This window comes from Dermacentor andersoni, chromosome 5 (genome assembly GCF_023375885.2).
Source record: "Dermacentor andersoni chromosome 5, qqDerAnde1_hic_scaffold, whole genome shotgun sequence".
In the NCBI taxonomy this organism is placed as follows: domain Eukaryota; kingdom Metazoa; phylum Arthropoda; class Arachnida; order Ixodida; family Ixodidae; genus Dermacentor; species Dermacentor andersoni.
In genome coordinates, this window is record NC_092818.1 from 160004628 (window position 1) to 160031591 (window position 26964).

General features: G+C 45.8%; 1 protein-coding gene across 2 annotated transcripts; it reads left to right on the forward strand.

The window, feature by feature from the left end:
* LOC140218619 (cytochrome P450 3A24-like) lies at nt 1-26964 on the forward strand. Of its 2 annotated transcripts, XM_072288445.1 has the most exons (14): nt 1-496; nt 5257-5353; nt 6147-6199; nt 9405-9501; nt 11409-11525; nt 15268-15356; nt 15481-15626; nt 17751-17866; nt 17940-18084; nt 23203-23363; nt 24577-24668; nt 25084-25227; nt 25342-25504; nt 26438-26964. In XM_072288445.1, the coding sequence occupies exons 1-14, from the start codon at nt 429-431 to the stop codon at nt 26513-26515; spliced, it is 1566 nt and encodes a 521-aa protein (XP_072144546.1). In that variant the 5' UTR covers nt 1-428; the 3' UTR covers nt 26516-26964. The 2 variants fall into 2 exon arrangements, with proteins under 2 accessions (XP_072144546.1, XP_072144547.1); XM_072288446.1 differs by lacking the exons at nt 1-496; nt 5257-5353; nt 6147-6199 and adding an exon at nt 10260-10354 and having other exon boundaries at nt 7180-9501.

Consider the following 26964-nt stretch of genomic DNA (forward strand, 5'->3'; position numbering starts at 1 on the left):
GGACCCTGAGAGTCTATGCTGGCGTACGTCCTCTCCCGTAGCGTAGTGCACGTGCCGATGCCTGTGGTACGGGCTGGAGGCGACCTTGACAGCTAGCCGTTGGCCCCCTACGTGCTACTCTCGTTGGTTCGGGACACCCTCTCTCTCTCTCTCTCTCAGCTGCCGTATCGGGCGTTATGTGCACACAGCGGGCCGCGGGCATTCTCCAGCTGTGATGTTGACATCGCTATAGCTCTCGGAGAGTGCCGAGGCACCCAACACTCCCGCATAAGTGCCACGAAGTGGGGTTGGAGCAAAAGCTGATATTATCTTTGCGCGTTTGCCGCGTGCCTTTATCAAAGCAATGAGCCGCGGTCAGCGCAGGAAGCTGGGAACGTCCCCCTTCATTGCTCTCTGTGTCTTCGATACTGGAGTACCTATAGTGCAGCATGGCGTTGTTCCTGGGATTGCCGGAATGGCTTGTACTCGCAGCGACCGTCTGCGTGCTTTACTACCTGTAAGTACTTACGTTTATTTCTTGTTTAATAGTGAAGAAAATGCTACACGCTAAGTAGCGGGATACTTAAACTAATCTGACCGACGCAACAACGGAGTGAATTGGATTAGTTCTATGAGCACGCGAGTCCGGAAAGATGTCTCGATCATTAAGGCTTTTCAAGGATTGTCAGGAAATAAAGATTCTTTTTGGGGGTCCGGTCGTTTTGGAGGTCAGCAGTAAGCATTTTGACAGCCTAAAATGTTGCCATTCACAATATTTTACCAAAGTAGTCCTGTCATAATTTAGAAAAAAAGAGCAAATGATTGAATGTACAGGTGAGTGATTTGTTGGCATTTAAGGTTCTAAGATTCGGCAACGTTTGATTTTTGTCGTTTAGGTTTGATGATAACGCTTCCAGTGTCCGCCTTGCGGAATTGTTGCCAGCGCTCATCTCGCCTGATCAACATTATAATGCCGAAAAACCAACTTTCAACAAGAGAAAGCCGTTAGGCCATGGGAAGAATTTTATCCCCGCCAAATCGTGTAGTACGATATCGCCAAGAAACAAAAATTGTGACGTGCCAGTTCGCATCAAGCAGCTGAATTCTTCCTTGACCCGCAACGTCCATGGTAACGCCGGCTGCCAGTTACCTGTCTCTTATGTCTCATACCAGACAATTACGCTCATTTCTCAAGAGCTGGCAGTCATGAACTTAATGATATCTCCCTTGCAGCGCTCATATTACAGCATGCCCTGGACGTCCGGAGCTGTTGGCCGATGATCATTATAACAGAAGTAACATGATTACGTAAAACTGTGGTGAAATTCAGAGTGGCTTTTTTTAGAGAGATAGCTCTTCTCCTCAAAGTACAATTCCCAAAGTCAATCTCGGCGCGCGTTTGACCTTCAGGAGCCGGAGCGCAACTGTGAAGGTGTGACGTCACGTCACGTGAGCTGCTGCGGAGAGGCAACGCATCTGCGCTCGCTCGAGCCTCGCCGCTGAGTACCACGTGACTAGGCGAGAGCTTAACTGCTGGTTCACCGGTACTTGGTCGCTCACCCTTGCCATCAATGAAGCACACGCTGGTGTGAGCGCGTCGACCATGGAGGAAGGAAAAGATTGAGGAGGGGCCCTGACGTCATTCTTTGTCAAGCTAAGTGAGGCTGGAAGTTGGCGTTGCTCCGCTATCATTTCGGGTGGTTCTCCTCTCTTGTTTACATTTTTCGCGAAACCACGCCGCGTTGCACGCGACCGGACTGCTCAGATGCGCGTCCCCGCAGCAAGACCAAACAAGAGGATATAATCGCCATGTCTCATCGCATCACCGTTGCCAAAGTCATGTTGAAAGAAGTTCATAATGAACTTCGAAAAGTGGGGTGTGAGGTCGAATCAGCTGCTTTTACCGGTTTTTATGAAAATAAGCGTGCTTTATGAGCCCAGCCAACTGTTCTCACCAACTGCAGGTAGCGGCCGCTGCTCAGTTCATGCGTGTTTTTTTTTAATCGCATTTATCGCTCCCTTATGCTTGCTTGGACTTCCTGGGACTCTTGTGAGGCGACTTGTGAGACGGACTTGTGAGCTAGACGTCTGGCGACACGAAAAAAAAAAAAAATGTACGCATTCTCACTGCACTTCAAGAATGCACTGGAGACACGTACGACAGACCGGCCCATTTGCGATCTGTCTGGAGTTTATGGGCCCAAACATGTATTCTCGCTGTGGCTCGAGGAATTGTCGCGCTTCATTGAACAAATTTCAGGTGATCGCGCATCACTATCACAGAGCGCCGGCGAGAAGGCAGAACGACAATTCTGACTGCGCGTTGAGATACACTGACTGCCTTAGGTGCCTGCTTCCCACGGTAAGTGAAGCTTCACGGAACCAAATTTTTGTCATAGCCGACGCATGGTGCAGAACAGTACGCGCGCAGACCTGGCCTACCTGCGACCATGGAACAGCCGTTTGATGTGTTCGCAGGCGTACGTTCTGTGGAGCCTTGCTCACTCTTGCAGCGCATTCGCTAACCTTCACTTCCCTGCGCTTTTTGCGTGCATAGATAAGCTACGCCTGCTGTAGGGGGGATCCCTTCCTGAAGTTAAAACTGCCGTTTCTTTCCAATCATTCCGGATGAAGCGTCGACTGGCCGGCGCAGGGTGCTGAGGGCAGCAATATGCACATATTCTGCGTAAAGCTCTATCACTACATGTATTCTCGTACACCTTTGCAGGTGTGTACGAACCTCGAACGCGCTCTGCTTAAAAGAGTTAGTGCTGTAGCGAGCACTGTGAGAAACAAGCAACTATTTAGCAACAGGTGTTTTGATATGCACAAAGGCAAGTTGTTACTGAACACGAGGTTCTAAAACCAGGATTATACATTCTTCAATCAATCAATCAAAGCAACTTTATTTCGCAACTTTATAACGAACGTTCTACATGCCGCTGTTACGTTCGACCTGCGGAGGCTGGTGATCTTCGGGGAAGCGACAGTCCCCAACCGAACGGCACCACCATGCCTACTGCGGTGACTCGCTTTGAAAACAACAATGCGCCGAGTCAACAGGCCGTGGGCGCCACCATGTCTACAGCGGCGACTCGCTTTGTAAGGACCACAATACGCCGCGTCCCCAAGCGAGCGACGCCGGGATGTCTAGGCGCAGTCAGAGGACCAGGTATTGTTTGTGGAGTCGCCGTCGCCTTCACGGTATAATTGGAGCGGGTGAACTCCTGGAATAAGTAGTTTTGCGGCGCCGTCTCACGGGCCTTAGAAGTCGTCATTCAATGGACAGGCGCGGCGGCCACTGCCTGCGGGGTCAACACTGGGATCAAGAGGCGCCTGCTCAGAGCAAGACCCTTGTTTGCGAGAACTCTCTCACCTCGGTGTGGTCAGTGAAACCTGTGCGGAATTGAGTGTGTAAACCCTCCCCCTCAAAGGCGGGTCGGCGACGATGCCTTTGGACGCTCCCATCGGTCGAAGGTTGAAGGGCCGTTCTCCCACACCTAAGGATCTAGGGAGGGCAGAATGTTTATAAGCAGCCGTTGTCGGCTCTTCGCTGTGCATTCTCTTTCAGTCATGCTAGACTGATGAGCTGTAAGGTTCTCATGTAGATATTGTAAATAAATCTCATATTCCTCGTTCTCATGAGAGCAAGTCTCTCTCTTCAACAACGTCCTCAGCGTGGATAAGTTGGACGACGGCATGCGCCAGCTACCATCTATTTCATGCCCGACTCCAATAATTAAACCGCAAATGCACCATGCGCTGTCAACCACAGGGATCACTAACCTGCAAGGAATTCATTGTACAGATTCTGAAACGCATCGGTTTCGGCCTGCGATGGCACATTAGCATGATTCCGCCGGAGAGAGCAAAATTTTCCGCCGATATTTCTTCGTCTGTTGCCATTGCCGTGGCGCGGTACATTGCGTACAGCGTTGCATGTGTGTTCATTTCACGAGCTTTAGTTCCTCCTGTCCCGCCTGGCCACAGCAACATCCGGGAGAGCACGGTACAGATAACACAGCCTAACAAAACAAGGAAAATATCGCAATCCTGCCCACACGACGCCTTTACTACGGTACGAAACCTACTGAGTAGCACGTGTGAGCGCAGAACCATAACAAAACCAACATTGTGGCCCGAAATCATGGCCGATACAGCAAAAGAGAAAAGAACAAGAAGAGGAGAACCTAACACATCACTTCCTCCACCCTTTTCTCTTAGCGCGTGGAAGGGGTAAAGCCTCTCCTCAGTTTTTTCTTCCTTCCATGGCGTTGACTCTTCGCCGTAGGCGCCAGGCTGAGTCTTAATATTACAGTAACCCAAGTTCTAACTGCAAGCAACTATGTTACAGGCCATAAGTCAGTGTCTGCCTTAGTCAAGCCACAGTAAGACAGTGATGAAGCTTTTGATGTGCAATAAAACATTCAAAGAAGCAAAACCGGGTCTAACCGTGCCTAAGAGAACTTTCACTCGTATAAACTAGGTTCAAGCCACGTTGAACCCCAGCTGCTGTTTCTTTTGCTAGTGAGGATGAACTTAGCAGAGTAAATTGACGCAAACTTTAATGTCGACTTTCTGCTTTACAAGAACATTATGCAAGGTCAAGTCTTTGAAAGATTCAAATTAAATTGTGCGCTTGAAATCCCGAAACCGCGCAGCGGGTTACGAGGTCTCCGCATCGATTTTGGCGGCAGGTCCTTCCTACGCAAGCTAGAAGCCATTGAGCCAAATCCGACGTTTGTTGTGATCTCTCAGCATTCTTTTTCTGCATTCTTACGCTATAGCCATGATCCGTGCAACTATCCACGAATAAATCTCGGCACTGAAAGCTAGAGTTCCGCGCGCCCAAGGAAAGCTGCAGACCATCAGAGCAAAAAGTTCTTAGTACAAACTGGAACATTTGATGGGAAGTAAATCTCATAACCTCGGACTTACTTTTCGACCTTGTCAAATCATTATTCTTTTGCAAGAGTTGTTCTTTTTTCGCAAGCCTTTTCAATTAGAAATACCTTTGGTTTATAGCAGAGCACCGGAATAGCCTTTAAATTTAGTACAATCCGAGCAACATTTCACGCGTGATACAGTAGGCGACAACATTTTTCTAAGCTCTTGATTGTCTTTTTATGGCTTTTGTATGACGATGTGCAAGAAAATTTTTTGTCGTAAAAGAAAAAGTCATCGTGACACAAAGTTGGTTTCGGAAAGGTAGTCTGTACACGGAGGCACACTTACGGAATATTTTCATGTGGATATATTTATTAAATTATTTTACAGATATGCTTCTCGGAATCGCAACTACTGGAAAAACCAAAACATTGCGTCGGAGCCATTTTCCCTCATATTCGGCCCTACGTTGAAGGTTTTCTACAAAGTAAGTCACAATGGCTGTGAGAATTTCGTTTTCGTTTCAACACGTGATATTTCATTGAAAAACGCAAGCAAGGCTTTTTACCATCTAGTTTGTCACTCATGTAGCCACTCTATTGAAGTTGACTTTGAAATTCGCTTAGTCCACACGATGGATTATTAAGTGCATATGATGAGAAAGCCGCAACAATGGTATTTGGGTCTAAATGCAAAGGATGCGGTGCAAGAAAATGTTCAATAAATGGATAAAGGTTGAGCGCTGATTTTACCTCGAATCCAAAAGTAATGAATAAATGCGCTGTTAATAGGAGCTGCCCAGATCGTCCTGTAGTGCATGGTCCCAACCTAATATGTGCTATTCATTTTAAGGTTAAAACAAGATCCGCTACACTAAATGCACAAATACTTGCAATATTCATGCGGTCCTTAGTCATGACGTTGCCATCTATGATATTATCAGCTTTTAAACTCTAATATGCACCTCGTGCTCTTGTCATCGTTCAGGGACAGGCACCGCCAAAGTTCAGTCATAGTTTAGTACTCAGTTTTCTCGATATACGATCACTGAGACCTTTATGTTGCAGGGAATTGCAGGGTAGAAATGACAATCTTATTTCCCATGTTTATGCAGATAACCTCGCTTTTATTGACAAGCGCACGAATTCCGGCTTCGCACAGGAAACGTAGCCGGTTCAGAAGATGTTGGCATGAAGCCTTGCCGTAATATGTAATGAACAAAGAGGTATCAGGATGCCAATTTCAGGTTTTAATATCCTCGAATTTTCTTTAACTTGCAGGCCGTCCACGCAATTGACAGTGAGCGGTATCGTAAGTATGGAAAGTTCTTCGGGTAAGACTTGATCCTTTCGCATTTCAGAGTTGTGACTAAAAAAAAAGTAGTTTTGAAAGAACAAAATGCAGCAGGAATCCTTTTGCACATATATTTGATGCAAAACTATTATTTGATAATAACCTAGAGAGTAGAGCGTAGAACGTGAAGTGTAGAATAGCAGAGCGTAGAAAAGGGATTTGTTATTCTTTTTTTTTTTGCAGCAGTAACTGTGATTAAGGATATTTGAAAACGAGAAGGTTAACAACGAAAGTGAGACACCTGATAGCTCTGTTCTTAAAAAAATACTGTAATGTTATTCTTCTAAGTTATATGTATTTTGTTATGTATAATTTGCTCATGATCTCTTTATTTGTCGTTTATCTTCATTGTGCACCAAAGTAGAAAGCTTATTGCGTACCTGTACATGGATTCATAAATGAACACTCGAATAGAATTTGGAACTGTCTATATCCATTAAAAAAAACGAAATTTATGCGGTTATGAGATTTCTAGGGCATGTGCGAGGACAGTGCAGTGATGAAGTGATGCGTATGTAGTTTGGTAAAATATCAGTTTGGTTAATTGCTTGCTCGATCCATTTAGAGAAATGAAAGAAACGTCGTGAACGAACTACTGCGTGTACAGTTTTGAAGGGTTGTATAAATACGCACACATCTCAAACAAAAATGCTGACGACATTAAAAGATCCTAATAGCGATGAAGGAGACAGATTGAATAATCAACCTTGTACTACTTGGATGCGCCTGGGCGCCTCTAGTTACTCTCATTGTAAGTTGATTATCCTAAAGTAATTAAGATTACCAAGATTATCATGATTACCAAGTGATTACCCTCATCGTAAGAGAACTAATCGCTATATGAGATTTAAAATTGCTTTGCAGGATTTGCGTTAGCACTTGAAAAAACGTGCAATATTCTTCAAGGTTGGTCAGGTAATGAAGGGTGTAACAACAAAGTGTTTATTAAAGCTCAGCGGGAGCCACGAGAACGCCAGTCAAATAATTTTAAAATTGTCTCTGTGATAGCATATTCAGATATTTTCAGCGGAAATTTTTTACACTTGTAGTTCGGGTCATGTATACGCACTGAGGCATCCGTTAAACGTTGGTTTAATTTCGGGTTGAAAAACATTAATATCGGAGGGTCATTTGCAAGAATGCGCGCTGTCACGGTCGATGACCCCGGAAACCGCTGTTCTGAGGGAGAGTCGCATGCTCCGCTGGTGCCGGTGGATCTGTGGCAGCGCTTTGGTTGGCGTTGAGAAAAGTATACGCATTTGACGGCAGAGGCGACGTTACCAGTAAGATTTAGTATAGCGTATTGCAGCCAACGTAGCGATTTAGCGTCAGTGTAACAGCCCTGGTTTCTCAGTGGCTATGGTGTTGGGCTGCGGAGCACGAGGTCGCGGGATGGAATCCCGGCCACGGCGGCCGCATTTCGATGGGGGCGAAATGTGAAAACACCCGAGCACTTAGATTTAGGTGCACGTTAAAAAAACCCCAGGTGGTCGAAATTTACGGTGTCCTCCACTACGGCGTGCCTCGTAATCAGAAAGTGGTTTTGGCACGTAAAACCCCACAATTTTTTTTTTTTTTTGGCGTAAGCGTTGCTCGACACACAACTGAACATGCCCAGAACCTAAGCGACTCTGGGGCTCTTCCCAGCATGCACTGTTTACGGATGGGGGCGTCAAGTTCGGAGGAACATGGAGGCTTCCATAAAATTGACTACCATGCGCTTCGGATCTCTCACGTCGCTGTCCTGCCCTCTTCAGCCCCTTCTATCTCAAATGATGCATGTATTTGCTTTAGATTTGTGTTATGATGCATTGAGCAAAATATTAGGGACAATTAGGCGATGTTTCGAAGATTAGTTTTTGATGTTTAGGTGGTCTAAGCTTAAGAGGAGCTGTGTGTGGCATCCCAGATTTTACGCCACACGTTATAAACGACGCGTAAGGCCCCTTTCCATGACGTTTATCGCCTACCCGCCAGCACGTCGATCAAGGGGCACTAGGCAAGCGCACTGCCAAATCTCAGAGGCAACGGATTACCAGTTTTTCGCATATATGGTGTCACAACCTAAATTTTTATGAGCTGGTCCACGCTAGCGACGTTGGTACTGTGCGGATAATACGGATACAGCGTGTGATGAAGTTGATATTTGGTGCGTATTTGATTTGCGTGCTCGCAGCGAGCCTTTAAATCTAGGTGGCGTCGCAGCTGTTTGCATTCGCAAAAAAAATGGCGTTAGCCTTCCACTCGGTGCCACTGTTCTAACAAAAATTCATTCGTACCGGGCTCTGCGGCATACAATAACGTTACGTCGCTCGCTAACGCAGGGATATTATACGCTATGTTGAAACAGTCTATACTGTTGCGTTCCCACCACACGAGACCGCACGAACTTGTGCCGGCCTAAGCTGCCGTGACAAATCAGTGTGTACAATTGAAAGTTTCTAGCAATTGTAGTGTTTCCGGCAAAAATTACTACAGGGAACTTCAGCCCTGCAATCGATAGATGGCTAGCAAAGACATGAATTTCCCTAAGCTTCGTGCTACTGGCTTCATACGTTCGCGAGGCGTTATCATTTAAGTTGTTCTTTCTCAATCAATCAATCAATCAATCAATCAATCAATCAATCAATCAATCAATCAATCAATCAATCAATCAATCAATCAATCAATCAATCAATCAATCAATCAATCAATCAATCAATCAGAGTTTGCTAAACCCTGCAAGCCCTTCTATGTATAACGCAACACTTTTATGAATGTGATTCACTTGCCAAGTAGGGAAGCCGTTTTAAGCCAGAAGTGCGAAGTTTAGGCAAATCTATCTATTAACCATCATTCGCACGCTGACTGAACTGTCATAGTTGCAGCTCCTGTAGACACCAGCGCTAGAACATCTTCTAAGTTTTGCAGGAAACCACTGCAAGAAAATAATCTCATCAACGTGCCAGTAAAATTTCGAAGATGGATGCGCTTTGCAGGAGCATAGTGCACTTCAAGGATTAAAATGCCCTATAAAATTGGTTTGGAACGGAGGCACACAGTTACCGATGGAAACGCGCTGAGATTTCAATTCGTACAGTACGCGTCTCATCCGTGGTAAAAAAGTGAGCGCTTCGAAAAGAATTTCGTGACACTCACGAATATTCGTACCGTTGTTTATTTTTCATTAACATCTTTACGTGCAGGGCCTTCGAGTCGAACAAGCTCATTCTGTTTGTCGCCGAGCCCGAATTGGTGAAGCAGGTTTTAGTAAAGGATTTCCCATCACTCCCAAACAGAAGGGTAAGTATTTCTTCGGAAAGATGGTAAGCAAGTTTCTCGCTGAGCAGTTTGAATAACACTGCCTGAGAAAAAAAAAATACCTGTTTACGAGACAGCTTTGGCTCGGCCCCTGCTCCGATGCCGTCTATTCAAATACATGTAAAACGCAGAAAGGATTTTCCAAAACAACACCTCGACTGATTTTAATAAAATTTGTTGCACTTGATAAGAAAAGTTAACTTATAGTGGCTTAAGAATGTGAAATGTTGATTTAGGGCCTGAATTGTTTAGAATAATTTCCGAAAATTGATAACTCTGAAAAAAAAAATAGAAACACGAAGTTTAGAAATCCATCGTTCTGCAACAAAAACAGATATCGCAGTTCTAAAGCGGAGAAGCTTGGTTCATCGATTTACAGCTTACGTAGACTTTTCACCATGCTTGCAAGAGCTTTGCAAAAGCCGTATTCACAAATAATAAATATATTGCCGAGGAGTGTATAATATTTCAATTTTGTCCTCATTTGATGTATTAATGAGTGCAGGCTTCAGAATTGTGATACCCTTTTCGATTTTTGAGTTGCCAGAGTTGTAAACTAGATAGTTCCGTTTTCCTAACTTTTATATTCATCAATTTCCATAAAATGATTGATTGCGTAAAACAAAATTCCGCTTCCAGTGACCACTAGAGTTTCACTTTCTCTTTTAAGTGTAACAAGCCTCATGTAATTCGTTGCAGTGGTTGCCGACAAAAATGATTTCTCCTTTCCATGTATTTAGATAGGAGCATGGAACTAAAAGCTTCCCCTTAAGTTCATGGTTTTCGCGCCGCAGAGGAGAACGACGAGAAAAGAAGCATGAAGGCGCAGTTGCAGGTAAAAGAAACAACTGACAAGAAAATTAACGTATAACCAAGGCAAACTTAATTATCATAAAGAAAGATAAGACGCTCTCACTACGCCATCGTAAGAACGACAGCTAAGAGCTAAGAGAGAGAGAGAGAAAGGAGAGTTTCCGGTTTGCTACCCTGCACTGTGGTGGGGGATATAGGGGTTGTAAAGACGACAAAGAATGAGAGGAAAAAAAAGGAACAACCAAAAAAAAAGGAAGAAGAAGCAAAAAAAAAAAAGGAAGGAAACCGGTAACAGAAAAGGCGTTCGAATCACAGACGCTCACACAGTTCGGTCAATCACAAGAAGTGCAGTAGCGCTTGCATGGCCTCCTGATGCGATGTTCAGCTAAGCAGTGCTTTATGATTATGGGCCTTAGCGTTTGGGTATTGCAGCACTTTTCGAACGCAGTAAGAAAACGTTAGCGATCTGTGTACAATGGTGCTATGAGCATGCAAGCCAAATAATATTCTGCCGCTTGCAGCGGGGAGTGCACAATCTCGCACAATGAATCTTTCAATCGCACCTGAGGTTTTCAAGACCCCCTAACATACCTTGGCTGAGACGCCACGGACCAGAGCGCGAGCCCATAGACGCAGGCCATTGGGCAATTGTTCATGATCACCGGTTATTCCGCAATTCTTCAATCCTCTAGCAAACAGGAAAGCGCAGTCGTTGACGCGTCCCATCCGACCCGTCGCCGCTCCTGTGTAGCATTGAGGCACTTTTGTCAGATGGCGAGATTGTAGGTTCACCATGAGTGCAAGGCGTAAAGAAGACGACATAAGAATGGCGAAATAGGCAGGACATTGCTATTGTTGGTGCTCGAGCTAAGGGAAACGTTGGGTTGAGGAAGAACGGGAAATTGGGAAGAACTGTGCCCTGTATACATTTCCATTTTCATAAGGTAAAATTATGCGGGAATATAGGCATTTATCAAGAGCCGTCGAATTCACTTCAGTGTGTACTCAGTTTTGTAGAGAAGGTGTCGCACCACCGATTTTAACTGTAGATGGCAAGGTCGGTTTTTCTATTCCAGATAATGAAGTTTCACGACCCTTTGCTGGACAACATGATGAACATCACTCCTGTCGAACAGTGGAGGAAGATTCGACCAGCTGCGAGTCCAGCATTCTCCACTGGAAAGCTGCGAAAGGTGATTGGTGTTGTCTCTCTCGTGTTGTACATTGCGCACGCCGAGGTTTTATGACGACGTCGTCTGAACTGACACTGCAAGCGCGTACTGCAGTTCTAGCCAGCATTGATGACAGCTTCCTTTGAATGCTATATAAGATGACAGTTTCGATAGAAAGTAATGGAACGCACTTGCAAGACGTCTCTGCGACCTGAAGCCCTCTACTATGGGCAAAGAAAAAAAAAAGAAAGCTTATGTTATTTCTATGTATACGCTTTGCGACCTCGAACCTATGGAAAACGCAGGGTATGTTACATGCAGCGCATAAGGTAGTGTATTTTGTGCGCAGGCGACCTTCTTAGCGAGTTTCGAAGCAATCAGCTCAGTCGCCATCTTGTCTCGACAACAGAATAGATTGCATCGTTTATGACGTCGATACTGAGTTGTGTTCGCTATGGTGTTCGCGAAGCTGTCTCGTTCGCCCACTCCGTCAGAACTGGAACGAGAATTAAGACGGCCACTCTCCGCAAAGCTGTCTATTTAGTCGCCTAGGCGAGTATTGGAAGAGAGCACAAGTAACAGGCCTTTCATAACGCTATAAAACAGCGGGCAAAATCCTACGTTGGAGGGAGAAATACAAAGAAACCGTTGTACGTGACGCACTTGAGTACATCATGTGGTATTTTTCAGAAACCTTAATTTGCTGAATGTGTCAAGCAAACTCTGGCAAAGATTACAGCCTATGAAATTAAAAAAATTGCGGTGGTAAAGTTGACAATAGCGATTTTTTAAAATTTACATTCACTTGCTTTTTTTAATATAACAATGTAGATTGTTAGCGCAACACGAAGGTGCAGTAAGTCGGTGTCACTTGCTATTGCTGTGAAGAGGTGAAGCGGATTAAAATTATTTCAATAATGTTCCATGAACTGCTTACATATAAATGAAATCGACTAAGCTGGGCAAGAAAATAAAAACTAAGTACATTTTTCTAGTGTAATTAACAAACGCAAGATATAAAAATAAATAAATTAAAGGCAGACTCGTGGCGAATTCGCAGACGCCATTTACTTTTTATGCTTTGACAACGAGCCCAGAAGAAAGTGCTCCAGTATTCTGGAAGTCAAACACCGATCGACACATGATTGAGGGATTGAGTACTTATACCACTAGCCTGGATGAATGTTTGTAATAATGAATGAAATGCTTGCCGGCTTCTTTATGGGGGACGTAGGAAAAGGGCAGTGGTATTTCTTTATATTTTTTTTTAGCTTGCGTTGAGCTACTTCTGACATGCTATTTTCACGTTGTCGTGACGGTGAGGAAGCAGACAGTAGCGTAAACTGTGAGCAACGAAAGCTAACTGTTTTTCGGACGAACCTGCGTCCAGTGACATTTAACGCATAACGATAGCGGCAAGCGCACTCAGCTGTCGTCGAACTCTGATCAATGATTCAGACGCATCGACTATTTATACATGACTCGTCGAAGGTTTCAGCATAATCACTGGTGCTCCCGTACCTGCCAGAATGTACGACACTAGTCGTCTCACGCATGCAGTCTGATTCATCCAAGTTCGCCGACAACATAGACTGCAGGTAGAATCGGCTACGACAATCGAGAATGTTCTGATAGATGCAAGTGCGTCTTGCGCTGAGCAATAGCCTTTTAACATTTCTTAGCCGATGACAGGCAACGAAAAACGGGGGCGTGCACCACTATTATTGCAGCAGCTAACGCAAGACACTCGACAGAGTGCCTGTACAGAAACGATGCAGAAACGATGATTCAAAAGGTTTGAATTTCCTTCCAGTAACGGACAGGAGGGAAAAATATCAGCATTGCTGGATCTTGCATTCACGTTTGCAGCGTGCATTTCAAAAGCACTTCCAGAGAAGGAAACAAGTACACCGAACGAGCGCTCGTCCAGTCTACTTGTTTCCTTCTGTGTAAGTATTTTTCAAATCCGCCCTGCAACAGGAATGCGATATCTAGCAACCAACTAGCCCACCTCATCGCTTTGATTAGCATTGCCGCGCGCGGTCGCTTTCTGATAGCACGATAAATTAGTTAAAGTGACTGGTGATAAGATTTGTGTAGTACGTACCTTGAAGAAACCACCACTCGTTCTTAATGATGGCAAGGGAGATTAACGTTTTAAAAACAAGAGCAAGGTCATTTACCACATCTGCTGACTCCCAACGCTGTTTATTAATGATACGCCTATTGAAAAAGTTTCCCATCGATATATCGTGTTCTTTTCTTCTCTTCTGACATGTTGACGTAGCAGCTACGCTAAAACATCCAACTCACTTGTATTCATCAGACCCCCCTCCCTCCATTTCTCAAGCTGACCGCAACAGCTGAGCGTAACACTAAAAGCACGTACTTCGCTGCAGCATGATATATTTCTTGGGTGGCAGTGTGTCTACAGTTCCGGCTTTGAGATAACATTTTTATTCCAAACATGTTTTACTGAAATCTGCACACAGAAACAGACCACTACTCGGAATGAAAAGTGTGCCACTGACAGGTTCTCGAGGTTCCCGGGTTTTCACTTTACCGAAAGACTCCAGGCGACGGTGCGGTGCGGATGTTGATACAGGTGTGGTTAGATTGGCTGACGTGGCAATGTAAGATATGCAAAACTATGTAAGTAGTCTTGCTGACGCATCTTACTTCCCCTACCAAAATGACCGCTCCGCTGCTAGTAGCACTGCACTGATAAAGCTGAGCCGCACTTTTTGAAGGCTTGGACTCTGCGGAGGGAGGAGATTGGCAGAAATAAGATTAGACGTAATGTGTCGGATACAATAAAACGAATGAAACAAGTCAGTATGCTTACAACTTAATTACGATTCGAGACCGAGGTACGCCGTCTCAGTTAGGCAAGACAAGGTGTGTGGAGAAGCGCATTTGCGAGTATTGAATAGGGACGGGTGCTTTACGTGAGCGTCTCCTTTCATGTCATGACATGAATATGTGTTCATCACCTGCCATGGTTGCTTAATGGACATAGTGTTGGGTTGCTAAACACGAGGTCGTCGGATAGAATCCTGGCCATGGTGGCCACGTCTCGATGGGGGCGAAATGCGAAAACACTCGTGTACTTAGATTTAGGTGCACGTTAAAGAACTCCAGGTGATCAAAATTTCCGGAGTCCCCCACAAATGCATGCGTCATAATCAGAACGTTGTTTTGGCACGTAAAACCCCATAATTTATTTTTATTATATGTGTTGTTCATGATTCCGTCTGTTCATTCCCTACAGAAAGGCAAGCAAAATGCAAAACACATATACATTCGTTACAACTGCTGCAATCAGCGCTAAAGCTTTTGACCCGCTAGAATTATACCTTGAGGCCAGCGCCACGTATAGGCTGCATACAGTCGGAGAGGTTGACTTGTTTTGCAAGTTAACTTATAACGGCGTTTTAGTGATAATGGCAAGATGTTTAAACTGCAGATGCCTAACAAACTAATCATACAGGAATTTGACAAGCAACTGCACAGAGAATATTGTAAAGGACCTTCTTTCTTCTGCACGTCTACTACTTGGAATCTAATGTTCTTCTTAGCTATAAGCTTAAGAAGTAACTTATGAAGACTCGAAAGAACTACACACATTTGCGAACATTTTTTTTTACTGGATATACGTACGCTCTTAACTGTTTCGAATGTAATTCATACAAGCGCTTTAATCGCCTTTGGACGACTTTGTTCTGGATGGAGACCTTATATTTCGTATCTATCACGAACGCAGATGAACTCGTTAATCGAGGACTGCGCAGTTGTGAGCGCGGGACACCTGAAAAAGGCGGCTTCTAATCGAGAAGACATCGATGTCAAACAGTAAGTGCCCTCTGGCTCTCAGCGAAGAGAAAAAGAAATTAGTGGAGCCCGTGTCAGTACGCGCACCTCTTTCAGCAATTTTACGTCGGGCGTTAAGAATCCGTTTATTATTTCTGCTGCGTAGGTTCTTTGGAAACTACACATTGGATGTCATTGCGAGGTGCGCTTTCGCCACAAGGCTGGACTCCCACTCTGACCAGACCAACGAATTCGTGACCAGATCAAGGCAGGCCTTCTCTGCACGCATCACACCTCGCCTTCTCTTGTTCAGTGAGTTTTGTGCTACGAACACGTCGTGCGGTTGGGCGTGCAGCTTCTTGCGCGCATACTTTTGACTGGCGAGAATTTGACTCACGAATATGTAATAAAGTTTTCAAAATGCAATAAACAGCTTTAATGCCTCGAAATAGCCGCGTCGTTGCGTATCTTAAAGCAAGCTTTAAGACAGGGTTCAGCGCCTGTGGTCACGACTCGATAAAGTTATTGAATTCGACCACTATGCAAAGCCGCCAGACAATAAATCGCAGGTAATAATTGGTGAAATGAACTGTTCTTTTAATTGAAATGTAGAAATGGAACGGAAGCGGGAGATGAAAGCGGCCAAAAAGACGACTTAATTGCCACCATTTGAAGGCTAGCCTGCATCTTGCGCGTACGCGTGCAGGGCTCTACGAAACGAGGTGTGGTGACGGCTGCCTCTCCGTCCACTTTCTTACGTATTTGCGTCTGTCTACTAAATCCAGTCCTGGGAGTGTTTGGCGCAGTGCGGCTCGTGATCGTAGCGGCGGATGCGGAATATTATTTTCGTCGCAGGTGTCATGTAGAACTTAAACTTTAGTAGTGGGCAGCTGGCAAATAAACCAAAGCCAAGCTGACACAAACAAAACACGAAACAAATCAAGGTCTCTTGACTTTTCTATCTCATTTCATAGCGGGGGCCTCTAAGCGAAAGGATCTTCCCCGCCCGTTTCCATGTCCATGAGTGGCGCTCACTGACACTCCCAGGGCTTGATCTAGAGTACACATGCACAATACAGAAGAAGGTGGACGGAGGAACAGTCGTAGACGATTGGGCACTCCACTGGCATTTCGGAATATGTCTATTTGGCTTTTCCTGGTAGTATTTTATCTATTTCTTTCTTATGTCCCCGGCATTCTCCGAGTCATTACAGGGAGAGTATTTGCTTAAAATATCACATATACATTACACAATCTGATACGCGTACATTCCCTGATACACAATGAGCGATCAACAAGGAACAACAAAGAAACTTCATTCCACTTTCATTTCTATTTTCCTAAATTTTTCTATCCTTAAGATTAAAAGAACGAATTATTTCCCCCAATATTTCCTTGGTTTCAACGTCTGTTGGTTTTATGTGGTGGTAAAAAAAAAAAAATGAGTCAGTTAGTTCTCCTTATTTTTCTTGCTGAATTTCACAATGGCGCCCACATCCTCACATTGTCAATGTCGCCACTGTGTAGCAGATGCAGCCCAATGGGGTAATGAGAAAGACGGCTTAAGCAGTGCACGCGAGTTTGATTTAGCAAGTTCATTATCAAAGCGTACGCTTTATGTGCCACAATTTGAAGGTGCTTACTTCCGAGGCAGGATGAGTGGCTATCTCGTAGTCCTTTGTGGTGGGAATGCACACGTTGGTGTATTGAAGAAAGAAAGAAAGAAAAGAAGAATGTGAAAGTTTTCCTGCTGATAGAGTTCTTTAGCAGACGGCTTGTGCGAGCGCCTTTGACTCTGTAGTGCTGTCCGTGCACCCCCCCCCCCCCTCTTACTCTCTGTCTCTCTCCATTCTTTTTATTCCACGTCACCCAGCGTAGGGCAGAAAACCGGAGTCTTGACTGGTTAAGATCCCTGTCATCCTGGTTGGTTTAATGTGGTTACATATATAACCCCATTAAAACCACATACCGGAATAAGTTTGAGCTGAGTTCGCGTTTATTACGCACGACGTGTACAATTGAGGGAGACGGCATAAAAAAAGCAATGTTACGGTAACTTGATTGGCCGTGCCCTCCTGTTGATTGTTCTCTGTGAGGTATTCCCCTTTGGTGGCGAAGATAATCCTTTGGCCACTCGCCATCAAACGCGTTAAAGAGTTGTGCGGGGCGAGCAGTGGCGAAAAACAAAGAAAACGAAGATGAATGAGCCGCGGCTTTATATAATTTCCTCTCTATAGCTAGCTCTCTTTAACACTCTGCTGTCTACAAATGTGCACTACATTGCTCTAAATCCTTGCTAGCAGCCCCTCGGAATAGTGAAAGTGTTGTTTAAGTACAACATAGTGTAGTTTTTTTCTTCTTTTGTTCCTTTCTCGGATCAGATAGAGTTATCCCTACTGTATATAGTAACCCAGAATGTTTATACCTCCATTTCAGTCGTATTTCCAGCCATTGCAAAGATCCTAAAACTTCGACCATTCAACGCAGACATCTTTCTGTACTTCAAGCAGATATGTCAGAACATCATTAAGGCCCGACAGGACAATCAATCCGTAAGTGACATTTCCACGGCGTTTACAAAGCAGTTGTTTCATGCTTGTCAGCTACTTCCTTTCTGCCCACTAGCGCCACGAAGACTTCTTGCAGCTTATGATGGATGCTCAGGAAGGAAAACTTGGGTCTACGGCAGAAAATACCACTGAGAGGGACAACCAGCTCTTCAACCTTGGCTCAGATGTCAAGCCAGATACTTCGTTTTCGTCGAACAAGAGTAAGACGATTTTAATTTGTTTGAACTGTTAAAAACAACGAGCCTTTTCAATATGGGGTCTTGCGGAAAAAAAAAAAGAAGAAAAGAAAGACTGTGGCCATTACAAGAGAAAAAAGTCACTGCAGGATTGCATGAGAAGCAAAAGTGACCACCAGTGAAGATATAGGTTTGCACGATTCGTTTGGACCGCGTGATTGACACGCCTAGCTTCAAGGTTTTTGCGTCTGGGTTGTTCAACCCAGTGCTACCTCGCATTGAGTACCTGGCTTTAAAGGGGGCTAAAGAATTAAATAAGTTGAGCTGTATAAGCAAATTAACATTTATGCAAATATAGATACGCCACCTTTACCGCGAGGCGTAGCTTGATGATCCAGAAATTACGCAAAATTTAAAGAAGGATCATGACGCAGACTTGAAGCTCCCGTGCAAATTCGCCACGACGTCAGAGATTTTGACCGCGTCCACTGGGGCCTAACTTACTTTTTTATCAGCAGAAACGGAATACACTGCATTGTAAAGAAGCCAAGCACGAAACTTGGCAAGTTTATTTTAACTTGGCGAAAATAAATTTTATCTATAACGGAGTCTGGTGTGTGCGTGGGAATTTCGCATTATGCTTCACGATTCTCGGGGATCATTAAATGCATTTACATTAGAGAAATAAATGACAGTTATATTTTAATATTTGCATGCTTTTAGAATTCGGGTGTTTAAGAATTTGGAAACAGCACTCGCTCTGCACTATGAACAGAAGAGAAAGCGGTAACCTAGCAAGCAGCAGTTTCATTCAGGCAAAAGAAGTGGTCCACTTTAGAGTTACTTAGAGTCGAGGAGCACGGTGAACCATCAAAACATCTATTGTTTTCAGACGCTTTTCAGTACAGATCCGTCGACAACTCCTGCGCAATAAACCGTACGTGTAATTAGTTTTACAGCGAAGCTAGTTATGGCTAGGGTTCCAAGCATTTTTGCTCTGCGTCAACAACAATCTGGGCTGATCGATCCTGGTGATAGTGCAGAAAGTGTCCAAGTGCAATGGCACATAGCCTTGTGGACTCCGGGTAGTAGGCCCCAGAACTTGTAACGTGCCCTTCAACTACCCTTGTCACACCTGGGACTCAAAAATGGCACAAGGATAAGAACAGAGGTATTCGAAAATGCTGTTTACATTTTCCACGCGATCAAAATAACTTTGTGTCTTATTTGTAACTTTCCTTCATTCAAGGCAAGCCTGTGTGTGCGTGTTTCTGTGTAGATTTTTGTTTGTTTATTGAAGTCTTACGCGATGTCAGGTGAGAACAACAGGGGAACGTGTTGCCCTCACCTGGATGCCACTTGCGACGATTGGATCTTAGCCCAAAAGGCCCACCCGCGACGGCCATGTCTACGTTCGCACCGCCCTCTCTTTGTCGGCGTTCCAAGCGATTGCCTATCTAACCTTTCCTACCGCTCTCCCCTAGTGGCGGTGCCGTCGAAACGTCACGCATGTCTACTTTCCTCCGGATTCTCTGGGCGGTGGTCCCGTCGTCGGCGCAAATGTATATGAAAAACCAGAAAGACAAGCTGCCGTTCTCCATTTTGAATTTCACTTATCTTCTGTCGTCGTAATGGGGAAGCCGCGTATTGTCTGGGCTCCCGAGGAGCAACACGCCTACGTAGAGCGACGTCCCGAATGAGCTTGGCGTTTTGTGCACGATCTTCATCGGTGGCGCTTGTCGCCCGCCGGCGAAGATGCATTATCGTTTTTGTTCCTGCCGTCGCTCTTCGTAGGAGCGTTGCTTCTCGACAATCCGGACTATACGCGAATATGATGGAATTCACATAATAATAACAGAGGTGATGCGAGTGAGTAAGTGAATAAACTGTTATTGGGTCCAGCAAAACGCGATAAAACGCGCACACGGCTAATCTCACGACGGGAATGACAGGTCTAGCCTGCCGGCCCGATCGCGGGCGTGCTGGACGGCCAGGATTTGGTCCTCAAACACGGGACTTCGCAGGAGCGCGTCCCGCCCTTCCTTAGTGAACTTCGGGCCCAGTGACCCGCACTCCCAGAGCATATGAGGCAAAGTAGCAACCTCACCACAGGCCACGCAAAACAATTCGGATAAATTTCGGGATATATGCTGTTAAAGGACGCTGGATTTGGGTAGGAGTTCGTTTGCAAGAGTCTGAGCGTGACCGCCTGCGGCCTGCTTAGCTTGGAGTGAGGCGGCAGGAAAACCCTTCTCTCTAAGTAAAAGAATTTAGTAAGTTCATTGTGCGTGACAGGAGCGTCTCTGTGTCCGGGGAGAGAGGCGCCCGATCCGAGAGCAGTGCGGTCGGTAAAGCCACGCGCAGCCTCGTGGGCAGACTCGTTGAGGTTCAGAAGAACCCCCTCACTCGTCCCGAAGTGGGAAGGGAAGCAAAGGATGGAGTGTATGGAGGTGTCGCCATGTTAGGCGCCTTTCAAAATTTGAATTACCTGCCAGGCTACGCGGCCTTTCTGGAATGCCCTGACTGCCACTTTCGAATCGCTATACACCCTTTCTCTCCGACTGTCTTGCATGGCGAGTGCAATGGTACTTGCTCGGCCACCTCGGGGGTCGTCGTCCGGATGGAAGCACAGTCTATGACTTGGCCCAGCATGTCCACGACGGAAAGCGCAAAGGCCTTGCCGTCTCGGTATGCAACGGCGTCCACGAAGCTTGCTTCGATCTTGTGCTTGTTTATTTGCTTCAGTATATTCAATGCTCTTGCCTTCCGACGACCTACGTTGTGAACGGAATGAACGTTGCTGGGCAAAGGGGCGAACACGATCTTCTCCCCTATTTCTCTGGGGATTTGGGGGTTTTCAGCCAAGTTCTTGGTGGGTGCGAGTCCGATCTCCTCGAGGATACGCCTGCCGACCGGCGTGGTCGACAGCCGACTTAGCTGGGCCCGTTCCTGAGCCTCGGCTATCTCCTCCATAGTGTTGTGAATGCCAAGCCGAAGGAGGTCCTCGGTATGCGTTCTGACGGGCAGCCCGAGGGCTCTCTTGACAAATTTTCTAATGAGGGCATTAAGCTTTTCCCGCTCGGCTCTGAGCCAGTTGTGCATGGTGTAATACCCCTGTCAAGCGGGCAAGTTAAGTGCACTTATGGAGAGCGCACTCGGTTTTAAGTGGACTTTCTCAAACCTAAACGTCGCAAGCAAAGTGTACTCGCAAGAGAGTGCACTCCGGTTGGAGTGCGTTCATGGAACGCACTTTGCTGGTCGAGTACGTAGCCTCGCCGCCAGCGGTTTCAACTGTACAAAATGTAATGCATAGAAAAATGACACAGAAGTTAATTATGGCTGTTGAACAGCTTTAAACAAAATAGAGCATAACTCGCTGATATTCTGTTCTAGCACGATCAAATGCCGCCTCGTCGCGCGCCACCAACTTGTTCTGGATTGGCTAGGCATTCCTCTTGGCCGGCCTTGACTTGCAACAATATTATGATAAATATACTTTCGTTTTTTGTTGAGTAAATATAGATTACGATTGTTTTTTTTATAGTACGACTAAAGCAATAGCTTTTTAGAAGCTTTTTTATTTTAATATACATCTTCAAAAAACATGGTTTTAGTCTGTCGCCATTATTTTTCAGTGCGAGTAACCTCTGTTTTCCCGTTTAGCACCGCGTAGCCCGAAGTGTCACTCAAGGTACCGGAGTGCACTCCCCGTTAGTGCACTTAGCTTGCCCGCTTGACGGGGGTATTAGATACGGGACCTTTTCCTGAGCCTCCTTCGAGTTCACCAGACCACATCGAATGGCGCCACACCTGGAACGCAGGAACGCAGAAGCAGATCTACTCCGTTCCCGAGGCGCGGCACGTGCAAACGAGTTGGCGTCCCCCACCTCGTGCGCCGCAGGTGGAGGTATTCACTGCTTGACTCTTACCGGAAGTGTAGCGAGAGCTTGGCACTGTTCCAGGTAACGGGGGTCCTGAGGCAAGACGGCTGTAACGCACCGTGAAGCCCTGGCAGCAATCCCCCCATCCGCCTTTGTGAAGGCAGTTGCAGACCGGGAAGCCAAAAGCGCTGAGAGAAGTAAGCCTCGGACAATTCGGGCCCAAGGTGCCACCCTGTGCGCCGGGTGTGACACAATCGCACGGGCGCCTACCATTGGCCGAAAATGACGACACCTGAGCGGGCTCGCCGATTGGCCAAACGTGACGTGACTTCGAGACACCAAAGGGCTTAAAAGCCAGAGACCGGGAGCAGCAAGGGAGCATTCCTTCATTCACGTCTTTCGAGGTTCTTGCCACGGGCCGCAGCGTCCGAGTTGCTGCCGGCCCGTAATGACTTTATGACTGTTAATTTCTTTGTACTCTCACTGTAAATAATGTAAATAAACCTCCAGTTTTTCATCTCAATGTCCTCCTCAACCTCGGCCAACTCCCGCACCCAACGACAAGGTCCAAAATTTGGGGGACAGAAATTGGGATTGTCCTCCAAATCCTGACAATGGCCACCATGTAGGTGAAGTGACACAGCACAAAGGCGTTGATGAGCCGAAGCAGGTTGTCCTCCTTGAGGCCACGATGTGTGTTCATGACCCTTCGCACGAGGCGAAAAGCACTGTCGGTCTTCGCAATGATCTTGCGCAACGCAGTGCCGTTGCCGCCACTTGATTCGATGAACATGTCCAGAACTCTGATGGTGCCGACCCTGGGTATCGGATCACCGCTCCGAGTGAACAGGTGAATGTCACTTTTCGAGACCGGTTTCCAGCCCTTGTGACTGCCGCCTTTTTCTTTTATATAAAGCAGAAGATCAGATTTGGTCGGGGAGCATCTGAGTCCGGTGGGTTGCAGGTGCCCCGTGCCATCTACCGCCTCTTGCATGGCGCTTTCCACTTGCCCTTCGCCACCGCCGGTGCACCAGATCGTGGTGATACGAAAATGTGTTCGCTTACCTTTCATCCTGATGACCACCGATCAAGACATCGAATGCGTTCGTATCATTGTTCAAAATTATGTGTCACCTCTGTGTCTTGTGCTAAACAGCTTCACTGGTCATCCACCTTTGCAGAGTGGAATGGCTCATTATTTAATTCTGGTTAATAGCGATAGAATTCTTCTGACACTGTCGACGTAAATGTTTGCCTGCAGCCCTGACTGAGGACGAGTCCATGGCGCAGTGCGTACTGTTCTTCCTCGCTGGCCAGGATACAACCTCAACAGTGATCTCGTTCACGCTGTACTTGCTCGCCATTCACCCTGACGTGCAGGAGAAGCTGAGAGAGGAAGTCGACGAGTGTTTCAAGGTTCACGTACGCAGTCCGAGTTGTTTATTTTTTGTTCAATTGGGCGTACTAACGCTTTCGCGTACTGACATCGCCAATGGATTATCATACAATAGCTGAAATATCATAAAGTCGGGAGTTTTTCGCTAGCTGTGTCACAATTAAAGGACAACTGATAGCTTCTGCAGGTCGTGGGTTCGGTTACCGGCCGATGTGTGCGGAATGCAAGAACACTTGTGTTCTTAGGTTCAGAAACACGTTGGCAATCTCCAGGTTGTGCAAACCACCCTGCCGTCCCTATCGCGGCCTCTCTCGTATTCCATGTGTTACTTCGAGTCGCTAAACTCAGCGAACGAATCGATCAACCATACTGAAACTCACGTTTCTATTTTAAGTAAAACGACTTCGGTCATAACTTCGGGACAGTAGTATAGTTCGTTCTGTATATTTACATTCAGCTTCAATGAGAGTAATGTAGGGACTGAGAGACCGGGTACAAAGTTTTGCGTTTTACGCTACTGAAGTTAAGGAAGCTTTCATGAAGAATTCCCATTAAAGACGATATCGCAGCGTCCCCCGCCTTTTTAAACTTGTTCGCAACGGGAAAAGTTCGAAATTGCAGCAGTTTATGCGAATGCTCTATAAGAGCGCTGCGTGTAGTCCATTGTTTCACCTGAGCGGCTTTCACATTAACCATCCAGGAAAAAAGAAAAAGAAAAATATTTGAAGCTGTATGCGCCAGTCTGAAGCGCGTTGTGTAACACTAATACGATGTGCGAACAGAGTAAAGTGCTTAGATAAAATGCTATGTTAGAGGAAGACAAATGCTATTGACCTATTAGGCGCATTTGGTGTAGCTGAGCTATGGGGAGCTTTTAGAGCCATTCGGTGTATCGCTAATGTTGCTGTCGCACCATTCATCAAGCGAGAAAATAGTTAAAAGACAGTAGTTTAATCTTCGAGGTTTTATTACGATGCTAGCTACACGGCTTGTTCAGAGTGTTTACAGTTTAACGAGGAACATGAGTGGCGTTCAACATTAAAGCGAGTGGAAAATGAAGCCATTACACGACGTCCTACTACCTGTAGCCTAGTATATCTACAATACTGAAGTAAAATTTTTCGACATCCACGTAAGTGCAACGCTAAAGATTTGACAATGAGATTAGGAAAATTTGAAAGTGACAGTGTCTCTGGCTTGGCTTCAAAGACATACCCTTCTGCTCTATGTTGTATCCAGGGAGAACACCCGATCTTGGATGTCGTCACAAAACTCAAGTACCTAGACTGCGTTGTCTCCGAGTCTCTTCGAATGTATCCTCCAGCGACGCGGTAAGACCAATCGTTAAACTTTCTCAGTGCAGATCAAATTCTCTGTAGGCAATGTGCCAACGGAAAGAAGAGTGTGAAATGGGTACCCTTAAAGGGACACTAAAGAAAAACAATAAATCAGTTTAGGCTAATCAAGTACTTCTGTATAACTGTATTTTGTATAATTTCGCGGAAATGCGTCAATTATTAGAGGATGAAATGAAGGTAATACTTCCATGTCTTGAATTTCGCGCCAAAACACCTGCACTGGTATGTCAGTGTGAAGTCGCAGATTTCATAGTGTATTACCGTGTTTGGGCCCTTGTGGCTCAGTAAAAGTTCTGCCAACATGCTTAGAAAAATATTAATAATGAAGCCAGGTTGTTAGCGTCCATCGGACTTACCGATCAAATCTTTTTTGCGCGCTTATTTTCAGTATTGAGCGATCACCGTATGAAGACTACGTTCTCGGAGAAACGGGAGTGAAGGTGAAGAAGGGCGAGTTGGTGGCCATCCCCGTCTACTCCATGCACTACGACCCGCAGTACTTTCCCAATCCTTCGAAGTTTGATCCAGAAAGGTAAACGGAGAAAACTGCAACCTTTGAGCAGCGCAGCTGTGCTAGTTACCAATGGCGTCATATGTTTGCATTTTTGAGTTGACGATGGTAACACGACTGGTCAATTTCGTGCAGGTTCAGCGACGAGAATGTCGAGTCCATACAACCGTACACATACCTGCCATTTGGAGCAGGGCCTCGCAACTGCATCGGCATGCGCTTTGCCTTGCAAGCAGTGAAGCTGTCTATCCTGCACACCATCCGGAACGTGAAGGTGGTTCGGACGGAAAAGACAAAAGTGAGTTCGAGTGTTTGCGCCAACTCTGGAACCTTGTGCGTTGCGGTGTATGAGCGGCTCTGATGACTACATACGCATCACAGCGAAATATAACAGAGCGAGGAGGAGCATTGCTTGCTGCAGGCAGACCTATAGCCTCGCAAAAGCTGCCGCCGTTTGCTCCGACCGAGCGCTATTTATCAAGCGCGGCAGACTCCGAAACGCGTCGCCATACGTCTGGTAACACTGGGACATCTAGTAAGAAAAGTGAATGGCGAGCAAGGATTCGAGCCGGGGAGCCACAGGCTGCACGCCATCCATACGGCGCCACGAATGGTGTCCCACCCAGGTGGTTCGCCATTCGCAGCCCAGCTATGCATCATGGAACTTTACAAAGAATAGGCTTTAGACACTGGTGAAACATGCACATATACTCATGCGCCAAGTTGCATTGCAGGTTGCAATTTGTTCATTACGTATGAGTAAGTTTCTGTGCATCGTAGAAAGACTTATTTTAATGACTGGAAAATGTAGGGAGGTCGGCCAGATAATGGAGCATCTGGCCTGCTACTCTACGTAAGGGAAGGGGAAGAGGGGAAGAAAAAAGTTTCTAATGGGGGATGATAATGAGAGGAACGAGGTGATGGACACATTGCACAACTGGTATCACAGGCGTGAGTCCAGGCCCGTGTCACCTAGGAAACGTGAAAGAGCACGCATTGTCTCTGTCGTCTGCCAACTCTGAGGCCATGCGCCTAGCAAGAGGTCCTCCGACAGTGGTGCATCTGTGCATCGTAGTACCCTGTTACCGTCAATATACAAATTAGCATATAGGAGTGTGAAATGATGTTTTACTTGGGGACATTTCAGTTTTGTCATTTCTGTGTAGCCGCTCCTGCGCAAGGGAATTTTTTAGGAAAGTAAGGGCTAATGTTACTCTGCCTCTTATTTCAGGTGCCCCTGGAATTCACGAACGGATTCAGCGTCCTGACAGCCAAAGACATCACATTAGGAATACGGAAAAGGGACTAGCAATTTTCCTTTATTTTTTATTCCAGAAGCCGTTGAGGTTTTGAGGACTGGGTGCAGCTGACTGTGCGAACGGCTTTGTGTATTTGTATAGTAAAAGACGGACATATACAGCTTTACAGTTGCACAGCGACTTCGTGTTCAACAACTTGATGTCATCCGGCCAACACAGAGACATTCTTAGAAGATCTGTCGCACGTGTCTGAGCTTTTGGGTGCATCTTCAGTTTTATTCTTTACCTCTTCGTCTCCATCTCGTAACTTTCAATGCCTTTACATACCCCACCCCTTAATTGAGAGCAGGACAGCCAGCCGGAGAATGCACTGGCTTATCTGCACGTCTCTCCTCCCAATTTTCGTCTTTTCCCCTCCTGGATGTATGCGCTTTGTTAAGACGAACGACACTGTACGAAGATGTGTCCAATGTGCAATAAATATAAGAATGGTGTCCTG

Coding starts and splice junctions, on each gene's coding strand:
- LOC140218619 (XM_072288445.1), top strand. CDS start 429: ATGGCGTTGTTCCTGGGATTGCCGGAATGGCTTGTACTCGCAGCGACC. Junction 497..5,256: donor GTCTGCGTGCTTTACTACCT/GTAAGTACTTAC, acceptor ATTATTTTACAG/ATATGCTTCTCGGAATCGCA. Junction 25,505..26,437: donor TTCGGACGGAAAAGACAAAA/GTGAGTTCGAGT, acceptor CTCTTATTTCAG/GTGCCCCTGGAATTCACGAA.